Source organism: Blennius ocellaris, assembly GCF_963422515.1.
Source record: "Blennius ocellaris genome assembly, chromosome: 22".
NCBI lineage: Eukaryota > Metazoa > Chordata > Actinopteri > Blenniiformes > Blenniidae > Blennius > Blennius ocellaris.
Window position 1 is genome coordinate 3,850,748 of NC_137671.1, and position 18,773 is coordinate 3,869,520.

Here is an 18,773-nt window from a genome sequence, read left to right on the forward strand (position 1 = left end):
GAGGTGATGCCTAATCGTCCCTGTAGGATATGAAACTGGAGACGGTAAACTTGTCCGTCAAGCCACCGCTGCCGCCAGCAAGTTTGCGTTCCCGGTGCCCCAATTAGCACTCGCCCCCCCCCTCACATGTCACCGATGGCCGATCCCTCGCACACAACCTCCGACCTATACTGTCTGCCACCGTGCCTCTTAGCGTGTAACCTCTCCCCCTGCACCATCAGGAGCCTCTAGTTACCAGTTACCTCCAGCAGATAGTAAATCTCTGTAATTTTACTGTCACAGCGGTGCTCGGAGAGTCTCAGTACGAAAGGGAGGCTTCCAGGAGACGTGGGTCAGAGGATCTTTGTAGCCGATGTGTTTACTGGTCATGGAGGACGGCCAAAGGGAAGAGGAAAAGCTCAACCAGGTGGAACGGCGACTATTTTCAAGGCGCGTTGAAAAAAATGTCTGCTTGCTCCGTGACACTGATGTCAAAAGGTTGCGTCTGTGGTGTTGAGTGAAGGTACAGATTTACTGCCGGAGCAACAATGACATATGCACCTGTTGAAATATTTGCAAAAGAAAGACTGTTTCTATATTTCTTTAAGCCAGAGGTTTAAGAAGCAAATCCTTTCCATCACCTAACATTTCCAGTAATGGAAAAGGCTTAAGCTGTAATCCAGAAATAGTTAATGCCTTTTTATACCTGTGCAAGAATAAATACGGCTGAGCTGAAGGAAAATCCTGAATGCGAGTGGAGCTTTACAAAATTCAATATACACTGCACCAAAGCAACATGCATATATGTCATTTAATAAGAATATATTACTGTTTTGTGATAGTTACACCCTCTGACTCGGCAACTTTTCAGCGACCTTTCCTCTCCTTGAAGAAAGTCGGTCTTTGCTCCTATTGACGGGACATTGATTACCTTTCAACATGTGGCAGGGTGGGGAGTAATGAAACATTCAACAAGGCCTGCAAGGTCAGACTCAGGAATGGCTCAACACGGAGAGACAGGCAGAGAAAGGCAGACTGACAGAGGAGCTGTCAAACATCTCACAGGCTGTAGGCCCCAAGCGAAGCGAGAACTCCCCACGGCCGCTAATCCTGTAACGCAGAAAATATCCATGCAGCTGTGGTAATTACAGGGACGTCTCAGAAGATGGGAAGATGCAGCTTTCTGCATGCAATTCTAACCTACAGCTATTTGTAGCACGTCTGTTTGTCACTGCCGACAGCTTTGACTGGCCTGTGCTTTGCCCACTCAGGAATTATCTGTAATAACAGAGCACGACTGATGGTACTTCAAGCAAAAGCTTCATATTGTGGTCACCCCTGAGAAGTGGAGATGCAAATGTGCAAGGTAAATGTAAAGTAAAGGCAAGAGACTGTCCGCATGCTGGACCAGCCGTTTCAAACTGATGAAGACAAAGACATCCCGGTTGGCTTCTGGCTCCGTGTCATTGGGACACTTTGACCTATTGATCTCTTGTTGACCCCTAAAGATCCCACATGCCACTAGCCCTCTGTTTCCTGCATTGCTGAATATTCACCATGCTTCTTTAAAGTCCAGTGAAAAACAACATCCGAAAAGTGCGAAGCACTTCAGATAAAATGACACCAATTCTTCCTACTTACCAAGTAAACTAACAGCTAAAATGACATTAGCATCAGCTCCATTTACGCAGTCAGTTTTTGTCATTGTGATTGAATTCTTTCTGATTGAGAGATCAGATTGTACTGTTTACATAAACCCTGAATAAATGATTGGATTGCAAGTTTATATAGACCAGTAATAATATCAGATTCAGTAATCAGTGGATCAATCCTGTGCTCATCCTATAATGCTTTTCCCTGCAATGTTGGCCTCAACCAGCTTCACCCAGCCCAGCAGAATTGATTTGTTGGACTTCACTAGAAACTAAAACACCAATGAGTCATTATCCTTCTACAGAATCCGATGAAGAAAAGGCAAGCTTGAAGTATTTTTTACGTGATTTAAGAGCTTTGTCTCGTGTATCGACTGGTCACTTTACCCCCCTTGCATCTTTTTTCCAAAGCAGCGTGCATGAAGTAATCCAATCACAATCGAAACTCTCACAATCTATTTGTAGCTTCAATTCAATTGGATAGTAATTATATAGCGGCAACATTTTTAAGTCACAGAGAAAAACATTTCCACTTGAGCAAGCAGAGGAGACAGTCGAAATGAAAACTCCCTTGAAGCAGGAAGAAACCTGCAGGACTCCAAGGAGGAAACTTTCTCCAGTTCTGGTTTGTGTTTAGAGGATAGAAAAAGAGAGAACAGAGACGGATATAATCAATTTGATCCAATTGAAGAGCATCATGGACAATGGTGCGATTTGAATAGAATCTTATGACTTACAGTCCATGCTACCGAAGCTGCAATGTTACCTTCCAATAAAAAGACCATGGTGAGCTTTCTGGCCTGTGATCTTTCTGTCTGAGTCTGCATGTTCCCCCAGTGTCCATATGGCTCTTCGTCAGTGAGTCTAAACTGTTTTGAGTTCAGTCATTGTATATCATTACCTGGTCCTTCAAGCAAAACATCTGAATGGTAGCGAATAAAAAGAGAGTGTAGAAGATGGGTGAACTACTGAGGCATATCAACCCCCAAATGGCTTCAGGAAACACAGTAACTGTCACAGACAGTCCACGCTGTCTTAGTATTCCACTCTTTGAGGTATCCACTTGGCAAAGGAGTTGTAGATCATGTTTCTCAAATGCAGACAGCGTCCAAAGCTAGAAAACCTTGCGGCTTCAACGTTGAATCAGCAGAAAGTTTGACATCGAAATGCAATCAAGTCAAGGAATGCACATTTAACACACATTCTTTGTGAGGTTTACTGACGTGCACACACTCCTACAGACCCTGACTAAGTAAACACCCTCAACAGACTGATTTCCACCTACATCTGAATGAAGAGTATCATTCATGGCTGAATAATGGCGATGAGTGGAAGTTGTAATGAGTCATAAACTGGACGAGGTTCATCTGCGACGCCTGCTCCTATTCAGGCTTCGGTCCATGTGGGTCATACACGTCTAAAAACAACAGGCATCCTCTTGATCAGTCTTTCCTGTGTCTCAACCAGGTTCTCAACAGTATGCACAAAAATCTAATTATGAATCCGAAAGCATGCGCACGCCTGCTCACTTTCCAAATAAACATCCTTTGATGTTTGACGTGTCCTCTGTTTATATTTCTAAGTTAATATTGTGTTGAATATGGAGGTTAGCCAAGACAGAGTGAGACTGCTGATGAGGTTAAATGACCCTGACCATAAACACAGACCACTGCTCCATCTGTCAAGTGGGGGGGGGGGGGGGAATAAATGAGGCATTTTGTGATCCCTTATTCACGTACATGGCAACAATTTGGCCTCTCATACAGTAGCAGAACCAATGAGCCGCATAGTAAAATGTTACTAGCTTTTATAGAGTGGCTCTACTTTGAGCTCACAGGATGTCAGTGCTCGTAGGGGTCAGTGAGAAATGAACGTGATGAGCAAATAAAAAGATTCATAAAGATAGTTTATATGCTAAACCCAATCTGGAAAAAACTATTTATTTCATTAATTATCATTATTTCATCACTGAATAAATGTCATTCAAAATTAAATGAAACCAATGTGAAGACAAGTTGGAGAACTTTATATACTTGTGGCAGGATTATAAAGCCGGGGTGTCAAATTATTTTTTCTTCATGTGTTGAAATGCATGAAGTGAAAAGGATGTCTGGCATTTAGCAACTTCCCCATAATGTGATAGTCACAGAAGAAAAAATCCAAAGAGTGGGATTCGCGATAGGAAAGAAGTAGGCCTGCGAGAAGACAGAAGCATTATAACAATGGAGTTCGGCACCGTGAAGCAGATGTGAGGGTGGTCCAAGACATTCTGGAAACACTCAACAGTTCACTGTAATAAGTCTCGTCAGGAGCTGGGATGATGTTCCCAGCATGCAAGCTGGATCATCAGCATAGTGTCGCAGTTCGGGCACAGCGGGGTCAAGCAGAGTGATTGTCACCGGCCAAGAACCCAATCCAAAAAATCCACAGCAACCTCAAAAATCCATTGCCAAAGTTCCACAGGAGCCCTAAGAACCCATGGCAAAGATCCAAGGGAGCTCCAAGGAGCAGCGCAAGTCCTGTGACCCTGTGAGTAACTCCCTGGGGACCCCAGAAGCCACCTCCAAATGAATAAAAACAGAAGGGCACTCTCCAAGCGATGGCCAGTGAAGCCATGATGGATCCACATATGGGACAGAACAGCCCTTCAGCCACCCACGAGATCGCCCCTCCATTCGGGGCAGAACCCAAGAAGATCCATACATTTTGAAGACCATGTTCTGTAGGGCATCAGACCACCCGCTGTGGAATCCATAGAACACATTCCACCACAGACTAGTCAACAACACCAGGGTGGAAGTCCTTTACGGGCCGTCCCATCGACAAGGGGCTAAAGATCCACATGCCCTGATAAATCTGAAAGTAGCGCAGTCACCATGTCTCCCTACCGCCCCCTGACCGGGAACCATCACCCTGACACCATGACTGGGTTCAACATAGTGTCATGTGGAGCATTAAAATTGTATTAAAAGGTGATTCTAACAGGGGAATGTTTTGTTACGGTGGTGAGTTTCAGTGCCAATTAAAACAATAATATATACCCAATACGAATATAAGGAAACCTACAATTCAACCCACACATTTTAAGACTTTCTAGTTGTGAAAATTGTTAGTTTTTTTGTAAGTTCCCAGCCTCATTCTGACACAGCAAATCCACCCAACATGCCACAAATCAGGTCAAAACATCTGTAGAGAGAACAGGAGATATATAAAGCAACTGAAGCGGGGTAATTATCTTTTATCAGGCCGGGTATCCCTGAATAGTTCTGCTTGTAAGGGAACCGGGGCCCCGTGTTAACTCTGGCCACGGGAAGAAAAAAAAGCACCACTTGAGAGTTTATTATTTGGGCTAGCTGCATTTTTCACTGTTTATTATGCGGTTTTAATTGCGGTCTGGCTGCATTCGCCTCGAGATTACGAGGGTAAGCAGAGTGGGGAGCGGAGGAATGTCAGAGGCAGCAACTTCTCGGCAGGACGCGAGGCGTCGGTCCCGTGAACCTGCCGTACCCCCCAGGTCGGGTTTCAGAAGTGACACGAGGAGGGGAATAGACGAGAGGATATTCTCCTGGCCTTCTGTGATCTCTGGACATATTGCTTGCAGGTTTATTTCCCCGCTTTACGCAAGAATTAGCAGGTCGTCACATGTGGGAATGAAGGAATCCAGAGTGAAGGACACACAACAGGTGCCAGACACCTGCATCTTCTTCCAAAACTCCTCTTACCAGTTGGTAAGATAAGCATACTTCTTCTCCTGGACTGAAACCAAATCCCCCAAATCCTTCCCCTGAGGCGGGACCTTCCGTGTTTATGTAGGAAATGAACCTCCACCTTGGTCCTGAGGAGTCTCTCTCTCCATCTGGCTCTCAACAATGCCAAAATATCTGCTGAAACTACGACTTGAAAAATGATTTTTTTATACCCCAAGAAACAAAGGTGCGCCTGCTCAGAGCTCCCCGATGTGCCGTATCAAAGCTGGAATGTAAATGTACACCTGATGTCGGCTGTTTGGCCTCGAACAAACATTTGGCTCACAAATTTCCTGCTGTGCGCACACCTTTACCTCATCATATATATATAAGCACTCATTACAATTAAAGTCCGGAGCTTGTTATACAAAGCTGCTAAATGTATTCACATCTTTTATTACCGCCAACAATAAATGGTTGCTTGCAGCTTTTTCTTTTTTCTGGAAAAGAAACCATTATAAGTTAATGGCAAATTCAGTAAACATCTTTTTTTTTTTGTTAGAACATTACTGTTCAGCGGTTAGGATGAGACAACATGATTGTGAATGCTATTTTACTGGATGAATGTGTGTAGGTACGGTGATTGGAATGATATGTGTGTGAGAAATTATGCGTTTTCACTTTTTCTCGTGTGAACGGTGACGGAATCACCCTGATAGCATTTAAAACAAGGAATGAGAGTTTGAATACTGTTCCAAAATACAAGTATTTGCCTTACAATGCAGCAATAAAAAGTGAAAAAGCTCCTTGAAAAACAAACATTCAAGTGAAATACAGAAACCTGATAATCCAAGCACATAAATTTAAAAAAAAAAAGCATACATTCTCTACGAGTTGCCACTTAAAGGAATGAATACTTTCGGAAAGTCAAAAACTTCCTTTTTTGGTCCGCTTTGCAGAAAAGCACACGCACAGTAAATAAGGCAGGTTCAGTCTAACCCACACTGACAGAGCGTCAAGCTGTTTTAGATGTATGAGGATTTTCAGCTTGGCCACCTTTGACACATTAAGATGGGGTTTTGGAAACATCACAGGGAAAGAAGTGAGTGAAAAGTGTGACTTGAATGGACAAAGCCCAGAAAAATGATGATGTAGATTCTTCCTGCCCTTTCGTCGGAAAGTCTGGAGTTTTGCCAGGATGACGGTCAAATTGTGATCTTTTTAACTTCAACTTCTCAACAAATACTTGGACTGAAAAATGGAGTTAAAATAAATGATAATCCAATTCATATATATCTGTATCTAATATTAGAGTGTAAAACTGAATAAAAATCTCATATTTCACAATTTATACATTCGGAAATACCATGTCGTGTCCAAAGTTACTAAATGAGACACTCGATAATAGGTTTATATACAAATCAAAATCACTGTGGAGTATTTACAAGCAGGATACACTGATACACTACATAGTTAGAGTATTATCCATTTATGCAGATTTCTGCACGTGAGACTAAAGAATAGCTCAATTCTGTTGGTAATGATATATTAACCATGCATGAATTAATTTGAGAGAACGTTTTATTAAAAAATAAGTTGTTTTTGCTCTCCCTTCATGTTTGTAGTATTGAAACTGAATAGTAAAACCATGCAAAACAGCTAAGGTTTGTAAAATAACCCCCAGAAATGTTAAAATCAACAAAATTGCCAGAAATGGCTAAAATGACAAAACAGCTAAAATGCTTGAAAACAGCCAACATAATTAAAAACTGTTAAAAATGGATAAAATACCTCAAACAGAAAGAAAAAAAACCCCACCTAGAATGCTTAAAAATGATAGAACTGCTAAAACAGCTCTCACAAAACACAAAGAAAAATCCGCAAGTGAAACAAAATTGCTGCAAACGCCTAAAACAAAATGGTCAAGAATGTAACGGCAGTTTTCGTTGCACTTTCTAAAGTATATAGGTGCAACATAAACGACAAAATGATGTTTGGAAGCTTTGATATTTCCATTTGAAAAGGTAAGAACTGCTACAAAATCTTTGTATTTGCTGGAAAACTGAGTGTGAAGGAAAAAATGTAACGTAAAGAACTATGTCCAAGTTCCCACTTCTGATAAAGTAGACAAGGATTCCTCAGGCTGTACAGACGAGGTCAAAAACTGGTTCAAAACTGTTGAATCAAACCCAAACTCGCACAACGGAAAGAAAGAGACTGAATGTGAAGGATTCAGACCAAATTGGGACAAAGCCACAACATCTTAAGACAGATATAGTCATGTTAAGTCGGACCAGAAGTCCTGAAAGGCTTTTCTGGCTCGGTGCAGGAGCGTGACTGATGGACAGCCTCAGCTGCTCTGCGTTGTCCCGAGAAGTCCGACGGAGGGAACGGTGATCAAACGCCTCCTTCAGCCACTGCGAAAAGGTGACTGCCAGTCCGCACACAAGTCGAACTGGAAAGCACTATCAAAAATTCATTAAATAATCTGAGTTTGGAAAGAAACCAAAACAAAAGGACTAAATAAAACAAGAGAATCAGAACCAGAGGCAGCCACAATACCCACAAGTCCCGCAGCAGTACAGAGCAGCGTGATTAAAGTTTAACCAGGAACAGATTTAGGGCAGGACCGACAGGCAATGCCACCTCCTGCAGAGGTTTGACTTCTGCATGACACGCTGCAGGACGATGGATGGGCAAGGACTGTCGAGGAAACGGTTCAGGAGAACTTTTGCTTCCGCCAAAGACACCTTTGACACGTTTCGATAATGTGCTTCCACCAGAATCATCATGAAATATATACAAATTAAAGTCTCAATGAACTTAGCTGAACCATGTCGAGGAAGTTACGGAACGAAGACGGAAGCATCAAAACATGTCGCTGGTACGCTTTAAAAACCAACTTCCCCGAAAAGACGAAAGCAAAAGAACAAAGCAAAGGCAGAATGAATTTAACTGAACCATGTTGAGGAACAGCACTAAAAAAAAAAAAAAAAAAAAACCCTGGGAAAGTTTCACAATTGACTCCAATTAGAAATCCAATGCAAACAATCTACCACAGCTTAGGCTCTTTAAGTGTCACACAAGTTTTATACCACGTTGTAAAGACGAGCCTGCAGCTACCGATTTGTTTAGTGTTACTGCACTAAGCGCATGGCTTTCGCGACAACGGAACGGGCGCAATTAAGCTGATGATTTACAAGAATTGCTTTTCTTCTTTACCTTCAAAGGGGAGGAAGACTCTGGGCAGAGGCTGCAGGAGGCCGGAGACCCCGGTGCACAGGACAGAGAGAGCCAGGAGGGAGAACGCCATGTCTGACACCAGAGGTGGCCTGGCCAACCCCTCCGGCCTGCCCATCGCCGCAGCAATCAGGAAGAACCACCGGTCCGGAACAGCCTGGAGGAGGGTCTTTGGGGGGAAAAAAGCAGAAAAGGGTTGTGTTAGTTTTTTGTAACTTCAGTTTCTTTTCAGGTGAATGCACACCGGTTTTGCGTGGCAACGTTTTTTTTAAACGATGTCTGTTTACACAGAAAAGCTGAAAGCAATGTAGTTAGCATGTTAGGCCTCGAGTTGGTGCTGTTTTTCAATTTTGTAGTGAAATCACTCACACACACACAGAACAATATCCTATAAACATTATCAATGGCGAGGACACGGACATTTGCATAGACAGATGACGAAGTTGGATTGTTATTATGGCGACTCAACTATGAAACCACCAAGTTCCAGGAGAATCTGCTTCTATTATTCACTGTGAGGTGATAGAGCTAATCGCTACAGATGATAAATATATAAAAACAATATCAATCCAATTCAGAAACATATAAAAACACTTATTGAGTTGCAAAGCGATGCTATTTTGTTTTTACAGATATATCCTGATTTGAAATAGTATTGCCCTTTTTGGCCACTAGAGGCAACAACGTGCCTTCTTATTTGTATGTTACAAATAAGAAGGCCTTTTTGCACAAGTAGTAAACTTTGCTTGACAAATTAAAACCCTGCAAAAAGACTTTAAGAATGACAAAGTTACTTCTCGACCACATCCTCAACATCACGACTACAAACCAGTGAATGAAGAGGAAATATATTCCTCCTGTGACGCATCAATCATCACTTTGTGCACAGTTTTCTTAGATGTGTCACCACTTGCACATGTGTAACAAACATAGGCGTTAACGCATCTTGATACTAGTAAACCACAATGAACACTCACTGCACTGTTATTTCCTCATGCAATCCGAAACATGAGCGATTTTTAGTCTCCAGATGAGTCCTGAGGCTCACCGGCCGAGGAATATCGACTTTAGTAGAAACCCCCCCCCCAAAAAAAACAAACAAACGTTGAATTAAGACACAGATGGCAACACAACATGTCAGTTGAATCCCACCACTTTCACGATATCCCTGCAAATGTACCTCTGTTAAATATGGATGAGTTAAATCTGCACAAAAGAGCTGCCAGAGAAACACTCCCCTCAGCCTCGTGGCTTTTCCACAGCAGGACAAGGGCGGCTCAATTATTGATAGAGGCAGGTACTGTACAGCCTGTGGGCAGATAACTCCTGCACTGCAAAAGACAATTTGGCCTGCTTTTTTTGGCTATTTGCTACAGCACCCGCATTGCACAAAACCACCCGGCACTTGTCGCAAGAAATGAACCTTTTTTTTTTTCTAACATGCAAAAAGAAAAAAACTATGCTTCTTAACAGAATCTCTGCTCTCATGGCTTATACATGCGCAATGAAAAATTGATAGCCAGGAGATAAGAAAGCTGCACGATTGCAATGAAAATTTCAGGTGTAGCATACAAATAGGTCGAGACACATGTGTGTTGGGAGTGTGTGTGCCGTGCAGCTGAAGACTTGAGCTTCAGGTGCAGGAGGAGAACATATGGGGGGGAAACCGCGGAGCAACGAGATCTCTGGCTGCACTTGAGAGGAATAAAACAGCATGTGGCTTAAACAGACGGGCCACGTCTCACACACATGCACGCACGCACACACACACACACACACAAAGGTGACCGTCACTTCTCAGATATTCATTAATAATATGCAGACATGTCCGCTGGACTGCCCTGTATATCTCAAAAGACATTTGACCCTATATTTGAATGGCTTCATAGCTTCACAAAGTGTGAAGTATGAGCATGGAATTCTGCAGCATTTGACAAATTCCCTTCAAACTTGCCTTCATTCTCTTACTCACAACTGTTTCCTCGTGGGAAGCTTCCACAAAAGTTCTCGTTACAACTGTGTGAATGAGCCCAGGAAATGCTGTGGGACTATTGTCAAACAGTTTTCATATTATCGCTCAATTTAATAGCCAATTTATCGTGTCCCAGACATAAACAACAAAAAAAAACAACCCGTTTTGGGATTTTGCAGGGAATCTACAGTAACCAGAGGAAACTGGCAAACAGCCCTGTCTTAGAGTAATCGAACTTCTTGATATCAGTGCTAATCTAGATAATTGTTTTATTTCATTTCATTTTATAGCACTGTAATAATCCCCAGAGGGGCAATTCCTTCCCAAATCGACCCATCTTTCTTAAAACTGCCACTGTGGGAGGAAACCAGAGTACCTGGAACAACGTCCATGTCTGGTTTTAAGATGTCTGATCAAAATGACAAATGGAAATAACAGAATGGGTATTTTTACCAGTAAAAAGGTGGTGAGGTGGTTAACACACGCAACTCACACCCGTTTGTGTGCTAGATTGTGTGCGGGCTTTCATGCATTCAAAGTTTTTATGCAGGACATTTTTTTGGACTAAGTCCCACCTTAATCGGGAAGTACATCATGAGGAGGAATAACAAAAGACGCATAAATTCCTCCATGTCCTGATGTAACTGTTGATAATTCTGGTCCAGCAGGTGCCATTTCTAAATCTTCCTTGAATTTGTTCCACAGCCCTTGCTTTTAGGCCACGATCTGCCTTGCATGTTTTACTATAGCAGCATTCTGTTGTCATACGGGGACCTCTTGTGGTCCTAAATGGTATGTCCCAGTAGATTTTGATATTCAAGCTGCTTGGAAATAACTAACATGACCAGCTAAATATCTAAAAAAGGCGAAACTGCAAAAATCCCCTCAATTGTTGTAAAGCAACTACCGTATTCCCCAGACTATAAGTCACATCTGTAAAACAGTCACATCATGAAGAGGAAAATACAAAAAAGTCACATTTATGAGTGCATGTCCAGATGTAATGACCTTATTTCTGCTTTAAATTTCTCCTGTGGACATTCTTCTTTCCGGAGACATTTTTCTCACTGCTTTGTTGATCACATACATTTTCTGGGGTCGTGTAGCAGCTTTCTGCTGCCATACAGAGACATCTAGTGGTCACACATGATGTGAACTGTCTTCTTATTCTTACTATCTACCTGAAGAGCCACAAATTCTCACCTCATACTAAATTGTTATGCATTTATGTTTGCTTTCTCTCTTGCTCCTATCATAATCAACATGACCACTGGAGGTCTCGAAACAAACGCAAAATCAACAATCCCCCACTGTCGTCTCCGATTGGAGGACAGGCTGTAATAGCGGGAGCCAGGTAATTAAATCTAGAAGGTATGAGGATGAGCAACACTTTACAGACATATTTATTTTTTCATCGCTCCGAGATTTTAGCGGGACAAACACTGAATGTTTGTCCTAATCAGGCTCAGGCCTCCAGCCAGCGAGTCAAAGTCAACCTCAAGTTGCTCTTAAAAGGTTGCTGAAGTCCTTTTGTTGGTATACATGTCCGGGAAGAGGTGACGTAAACCGCTGAGGTTTCCCAATTCTTCACAGGAATGGGACAATTACAATTACAAAAGCAGCCACACTGTTGAACCTCGGTTAACTCTTTAAGGAGAGTTGGAGCGTTTGCAAAAAGTGCCACATTGGTTTTTTGAAAAGCTGAGTTTGCCAGGGACTCCGAGCACTGTTGTTGTGAAAACCATCATACATCACAATGTTCTCCTTTTAACAGTTTTATACTAAACATTATATAATAAACATAGAGGCCAAATTTGAGTGCTGCTAATCTATCACGAGTTAATGGCTCAAAATAAAACTGGAATTTCACAAAAGGGTAAAAATGTTAATATTGAGAGTTGTGTGTTTCTTGGATGGAAAAATTTTTTCAATCTGATGATAAGATTTTTCTTTTAGCCAGCGATAATTGTACAAATGTTGCCAATTTAGAGCTGAACAGGTTAAAAAGTCACCAAAATATCATTAAATCCCGAAATGCTTTTTTGCAATTTCCATTTTATTCAATGAGGGTTTCACCAACGGTTAGCCGACTCTGGCGCCTCCACCGTGCGTCTCCCGTCGTCGACCCCCCGAGATCGATCCACCCTGTGAACATGCACACCTACAAGCTCTGCCGATCCTTCCAGCGCGGATAATGTTGGTCCCGCAGCTGCTAAACTCGTCGTCGGGGTGGAAGGGTGGGGGGGGGGGGGGGGGTTAAGTGGCATCCCCATGAGGTCAGGTTTTGACACTCGGTTTCGCCACGCTGCAGAAGCCAATGAGCTCATTACCGCGTTGCCCTCACACTCTCCCGGCACTGCGACACGCCGAGATGAAAGGGTCCCCCCCCCCCCAGATCCACCCGGCTGTTTGTTGCCATGAGCGGGGAAAAAAAATAAAAAATAAACACTCCAATTAATTTTTTTTGCTCAACTCTTGTGCCCAGAAATTCCAGGACCGTGTCTTGCCAGGATTCTCAGCAACAAGCAATTAAACGTCTCTCCACAAAAGGAGGTGAGCGGAGGGAGCCGGCCTGGATGGAGAGTTACATTTCCAGTGGGGTGTCGTGATAATTGTGTTTATTGTGCTCGCCGTTTGGCCGACGGCCTAATGAATTTCCCGTCTCGTCATTTCAGAGGCGCTGCTGAAAAACTTAAATTAATGAAAGCACAGAAGAAGAATCACATCTTCTGTTGTTTTCCTAACATGGGAGTGGAATTGCTTCACTGAATTAAAGGAAAAGAAGCCCTGATACTTGGAGCCCAGATCCCATAAATTCAATTATATCCCCGTAATGAAAGAAAAATGCATGATAATCAAAGTAAACAAGTTGTCCCATACTCCAGCTCTAACAGGACGGTGTGTGTTCATACCACACCCTGTCAGTCACTTGTCAGCAGCTCTATTACAAACACACGTACACACACACACAAGTGTGTATTTCAGCTATTTAAACTTTAGAAGAGCCAGTTGGAGTTGGAACACTGACCTCTATTTCTTCTTAGTATCTTAATCTCGAAGTACGCAGCATTTAAACAGAAGAAACTTTATTTTATAACCAAATGCATGTCCAATCAGTTAAAAGTCACATTTTTATGTCCGTGAGCTTCAGGGAGACTAAACAAGTCCCATCTGATCTTCTGGGAATGCACAGGATTTCCAAAAGACCGTTGCAAGTGGAGCATGGCAGCGCCGTCTGACCTGACACTGTTTGGCTGCCTCCACTCACATGAGTCACATTGAGTTTACCTCCATGTATTCTCAGCCAATCCCCCAGCGCCGGCAGCCTGCACCTGTCATCTAAACTTCATCCACCAACTGCTCCCTGCATCCGCCGGCCACGTCTTCCCTCTCTACGGACCGGCAGGTCAAACCTCGTGTTCCCGTCAGAGCAGGACTCACCTTTTGGAAACTTCCCCCGGCACCGGTCCCAGCTTGAAAGAAGGCAGGCGAACCTAATGACCAGATCTGACCTGATCTGATCGGATCTGATCTGAGCTCCTTGTCCAGATTATTTCCGGTCTCCTCCAGTGACACACCAGTGAGGGGAAAACGCCGTTATTCCATCCAAGTGCTCGCAGGCTTGACTGGGTGAGAGCTCAGGAGAGAGAGAGAGAGAAGAGAGGAGAGGAGAGAGGGAGGAGAAGGAAAAGACAGAGAGGGAGCCGGTGTCCTATTACACACTCTCCAGCAAAGTCCTCCTCCTCCTCCTCCTCCTCCTCCTCCTCGTCCTCCTCCTCCCTCTGTTAACTAGACAGCAAACAGATCACTTTAACATGCACAGCTCACAACATCACAGATGTGGAGGACGCGGTGTGCTTCACCCGGTGGAAACTACAAGCCGGACGCATCCACAATTTACGGCGTTTCTCATCTGCAGAGCAGTAAATCAGCTGTCCAAACGCATTCAGCTCCGATGATGTGAATTAAGTTGGACATTTTCCACACACTTTGTGCTTCTGTGAAGCTACTAAAGTGATGATCTGGGTTTCTTTTCTGATGCATTTACACCCTTTTGACACAATAAAATACCGTTTGTGAATAGTCAAAATTAAGATTAAGACAAAAAATGGACATGATTATGTAATTTATCTCAAATAAAATCTTTAAAAATGTATGAAACTGATGAAAGTTGGACATTTCATGATCTTATTCAGCACATTTCTCATTCAGTTCAGCATAATGTACAACAAAGGTCAAAACGTGCCCATAATTTATTAATTTCACCCGTTTATAAATTTCAATTTGGTGTAATTTTTTACAATGTCAACGGGTTCAATCTTGTATAATAAAAACGTGATTTTCCCAAGACACAACATCAAAAACATGTCAAGGTTTGTCAGATGTTTAAAGCAGGAGTGACACAATTTGTTATTATTTACAGAGATAAAAGAGAGAAAAAACACGTCTTTTAATCCTTTGGTGATTAGTGAAAAACCTCATGAAGGGTATTTCTACTTTTTAAAGAGACAAAAGTTCAAATATAATCTGAAGAAAATGTATAACACTGATGAAAATAGCACATATTTCATGATTTATTGCTCGTAAATTCACCCGAATGGAATATATTTATCATTGGATGATTGTAAAACATAAAATCTTGTAAAACATATCCAGCAAATATTGCTAAACATGCTGCCAAATTATCAATTCTTACCTGTCATGACACCCAGTCCATGTTATCCTGGGACTTGGTAGTTATATAGTTGAGTCACCATAAAAACAATCCAACGTGGTCGTCTTTCACCACAACGTCTGTGTTCTACCATTCTTAATTGTTCTTTGCACCCGTGTGTAGTTTCATTACAAAAACAAACTACAGCGCCACCCGGCGGTCTGGCATGCTCACTACATATTTTTCGGACATCCTGCTGTGTAAATATGAAACGAAAACGGTGCATTTTTTTTTTTAATGTCTTCTGTAGTTGTCTTTAACTCAAGTTTAGAAAAATATAGTGAACATTGTCAATGGCCAAATAAAAGCTGAGGTTTAATTCTTACTTTTTCATCCTTCTGCTCCATTTAAAATCTTTGATGAAACAAGTCACAATGTGTGAACAGAAACTCCAAACAAACGAAGATTTATTTTAAAGGCTAATTAACATTTACTGCATTTAATGGTAATTTTGTGATTATATTGGGATAGTTTTTAACTTTGAGGTTGATGGAAAGCATGCAACACATTTTAAAGTTACGTTTTCAATATGTGGCTATGTGTCTCCATAGAATGTCAGAAATTAAGCTAAATTACATTGTGTGTGTGAGAAAAAAGAAGAGCTTATACCTGCAAGTAGACAAAGGAGACCAAATAATCTATTTAAATTGGACAGAATTTCAAAGATGTTTTTCTGGGAATTTCTAAAATGTTTGAAGAATTAAATGACAAAGTTTGAGGTCATGACCTCTAACTTGAGACACTGAAGATTTGAAATGCAACAATTTGGCAAATGAGTAAATGCGATTATAAGAAATGTATACGGAAGGTTTACTACATGCATCTTTATAGAGATATAAAATCAGATGTATGAAAATAAGGAAGATTCCGAGTGTTTATACGATAAACTGTTGAAATGGTGCCGTGTAAACACTAAGCTTTTCAGAGAAGAAAATGCAAAAAAAGAAAGAAAGAAGAAAGCAAAATGAAAGATGATCTGTCATAAAGTCAAAGCTGTGGGAAGAATGAGAGAAACAAAGGATCGAGCTCAGACATAACAGACACAAGACGGTCCAACGAAACAGAAGATATATCCTGATTCATTTCTGAAATGGAAGTTGACGTCATCCAGCTGAGAAACATCTTCTCACCACAACAGCAGCAGCAGCTTCTCTGCGGAAGGCGGAGTTGATTTACGCCTCCTTTTAAACGTACTAAAAACAGTCATAAACAAGACGTGTCGTCAGACAATGTAAATCACATTTTGACCACTAATCTATTATCACAAATACCTCCCTGTATTTTGCCCAACGTTACACGTTCAAGTCAAAGTGGTCCGTCCCGTCTGCAGATCACCCTTCACACGTGGATGCACTATATCACGTTTTGTCCTGAACGTTTCATTTCAAAAGCTTATAAAGCTGCTTCACTGACAAAGCTACCACTGGATGTTCTACAATGTAGGATGAAATGGGCAATGTTTGAAACCATAATTAAAAATGAGAAATAAAAGTGCCATATTGATCTTAAAATTCAAATTATAAAGCTTTTTTTTGTTTAAAAAGTTTTTTTTAAAGTCTGTTTTTGTACGAACAAACTGAAAACTGCTACAATTTCAACATAAAGATATTTTTAGCCCCCGTTTCCACCGTGGTTCTGGGAGAGCTACTTTGGCACGATGTCCAAAATACTGTTGTTGCAATATTTGGGATTCCTGAAAACTCAGTTTACAACAATACGGTTTGATATCACATCATTTACATCACTTTTATCCAGGTTGTGTGTTGCTGTGGTGGAAATCCAAAAATGCTCCATCTTGTATTCAGTGATTCACTGGTGCCATGTCATTTTTTTTTAAATGAGAAAAGGTTGCACATTGTGTCAGAGGCAGTACTGGCAGTTTTTATGGAAAATGGAAGCCTGTTTCGTCTCAGTTTACTTCCTAGAACACTCGAATAATTCCCCCTCCCTCTTCTGTTCATTTATTCATTTATTATATCTCCTTTTTCTTCTTTCTTCTTGAGTTAAGAGTTCAGTTTTTTTAGTGGGTGGATCACTTGCTTACCTTAAAGCACACGTGGAATATGGGGCTCGGTTACGTTTAAAAGAAGAAGGAAGTTAGTTTGTCTTTATGCTTCATGTTTAACCGTTTGTTTATGTACAAATATTGTTTAAACATATCTGTTACCAGCTCGTTTGCTATAATAAAAAAAAAAAAAAGCTGTAAACTTCATGAGAGCTGGCACTTTACAGCAGAGTTAAAGAAAAAAAAAACCCACAATATGCATAGAAACTATGTCAACCTCCATCAGCAGGTTCTGTAGCTTCAAGTTAAACAAAGCAGGAGTCCAGACAGACTTGGCTGCTAAACGTCTGCTGTGGTATGCATCACAATGTGCCTTTGATTTTACTGGATTTCCACGCGGAGCTCCGCAGAGATATTATGCTCTGTTTGCGATTCCATGAATGGATGCACTTGTACTCCTCAGCTGGGTGTCACATGTCACTTCACTGCAGGTATGAGCCAGGAAGTGAACAATTTTACACTTTAACACGTCGGCTACGAGGGGAAAATGTGAGCTTTTTCCACTGAAAATAAAGAAAAATCACCACAAAGGAAAGAGAGAGAGAGAGAGAGAGAGAGTGTGTGAGCCAGCTCTGAAAGGAAAAGTAAAATGGGTGAGAGGAAAGAGACAGGAGGAAATAATTACCCCTCTCGATGACAATGGAGGCCTGATTTATGCCTCTTCAATTAAAGTGTGAGGACGGCCCACGAGAGCAGGCGCAGGCATTTCATTGGTGCGCCAGGACTCGATTGCTCGCTCCTTATAGGTGAGGAGGGAGAACAGAAAGAGGCGTGTGAGTGGGAAAGTGAAAACGACGTCCCAGCAAATTAACTTAATGGCGGCGGTGAGTGTTTTGCTGCGGGACAGACAGCAGACGTGATTACAGGACATTATGTCTGACAGAAAGTGAATGTGAAGCTCTTTCTATCCATCCTATCGTTTTCCGTCCTCTAACCTCCGTCTCCACCTCCCAGTCTGGTTCCGCAGGTTTCTTCCCGTTAAAAATGAGTTTTTCGTCTCCCATGTCTCATCTGCTTGCTCATGTGGAATTATTGAGTTTTGTCTGTAAAAGTAACTTAAAATGACCGGGTTGGATTTGGCGCAGCAGAAATAAAATTGAATCGGTCATTTAAAAACATATTTACTTCAAGGCAGATGTGCTGAGTTTCTCATTTTTATGGATGTTTTTGTCCATGTGGGTACATTTTCCAATGTTTATTTTATTTTTTTTAATTTTCTCACTTGAGCTGTCCTCTATCATGTAGGTGCTAGTGGATGTGGCACAGTCTCTCCTGACAAACTTTTATTTTTGGTGGGTTTTTGCCCGTTCCCATGGCGACGGAGTTGGACATTCTCTGCAAAGTTCTACCCTGGACCCAAAAGGCAACTCAGGATTTTCACTTGAAGACGTGCTGTAAACAGGGCCTTGATGGAGTGTTCGTCTATTCACACATTTCTAAAAACTGCCGGTGATAATTCCCTGTC

The 18,773-nt window shown here is 41.8% G+C and overlaps 1 protein-coding gene across 1 annotated transcript in view; it reads right to left on the bottom strand.

Moving 5' to 3' along the window:
- Nucleotides 1–14,134, bottom strand: part of sema3c (sema domain, immunoglobulin domain (Ig), short basic domain, secreted, (semaphorin) 3C) — a 48,807-nt gene extending 34,673 nt beyond the window's left edge. The window contains exons 1-2 of the mRNA XM_080518129.1: nucleotides 13,971–14,134; nucleotides 8,540–8,726 (exon numbers count right to left, since the gene is read on the bottom strand). Of these exons, the coding sequence (XP_080374255.1) occupies nucleotides 8,540–8,675 (136 nt within the window). The 5' untranslated portion in view covers nucleotides 8,676–8,726; nucleotides 13,971–14,134. The remainder of the gene's footprint in view (nucleotides 1–8,539; nucleotides 8,727–13,970) is intronic.
- Between the last annotated feature and the right edge of the window lie 4,639 nt (nucleotides 14,135–18,773).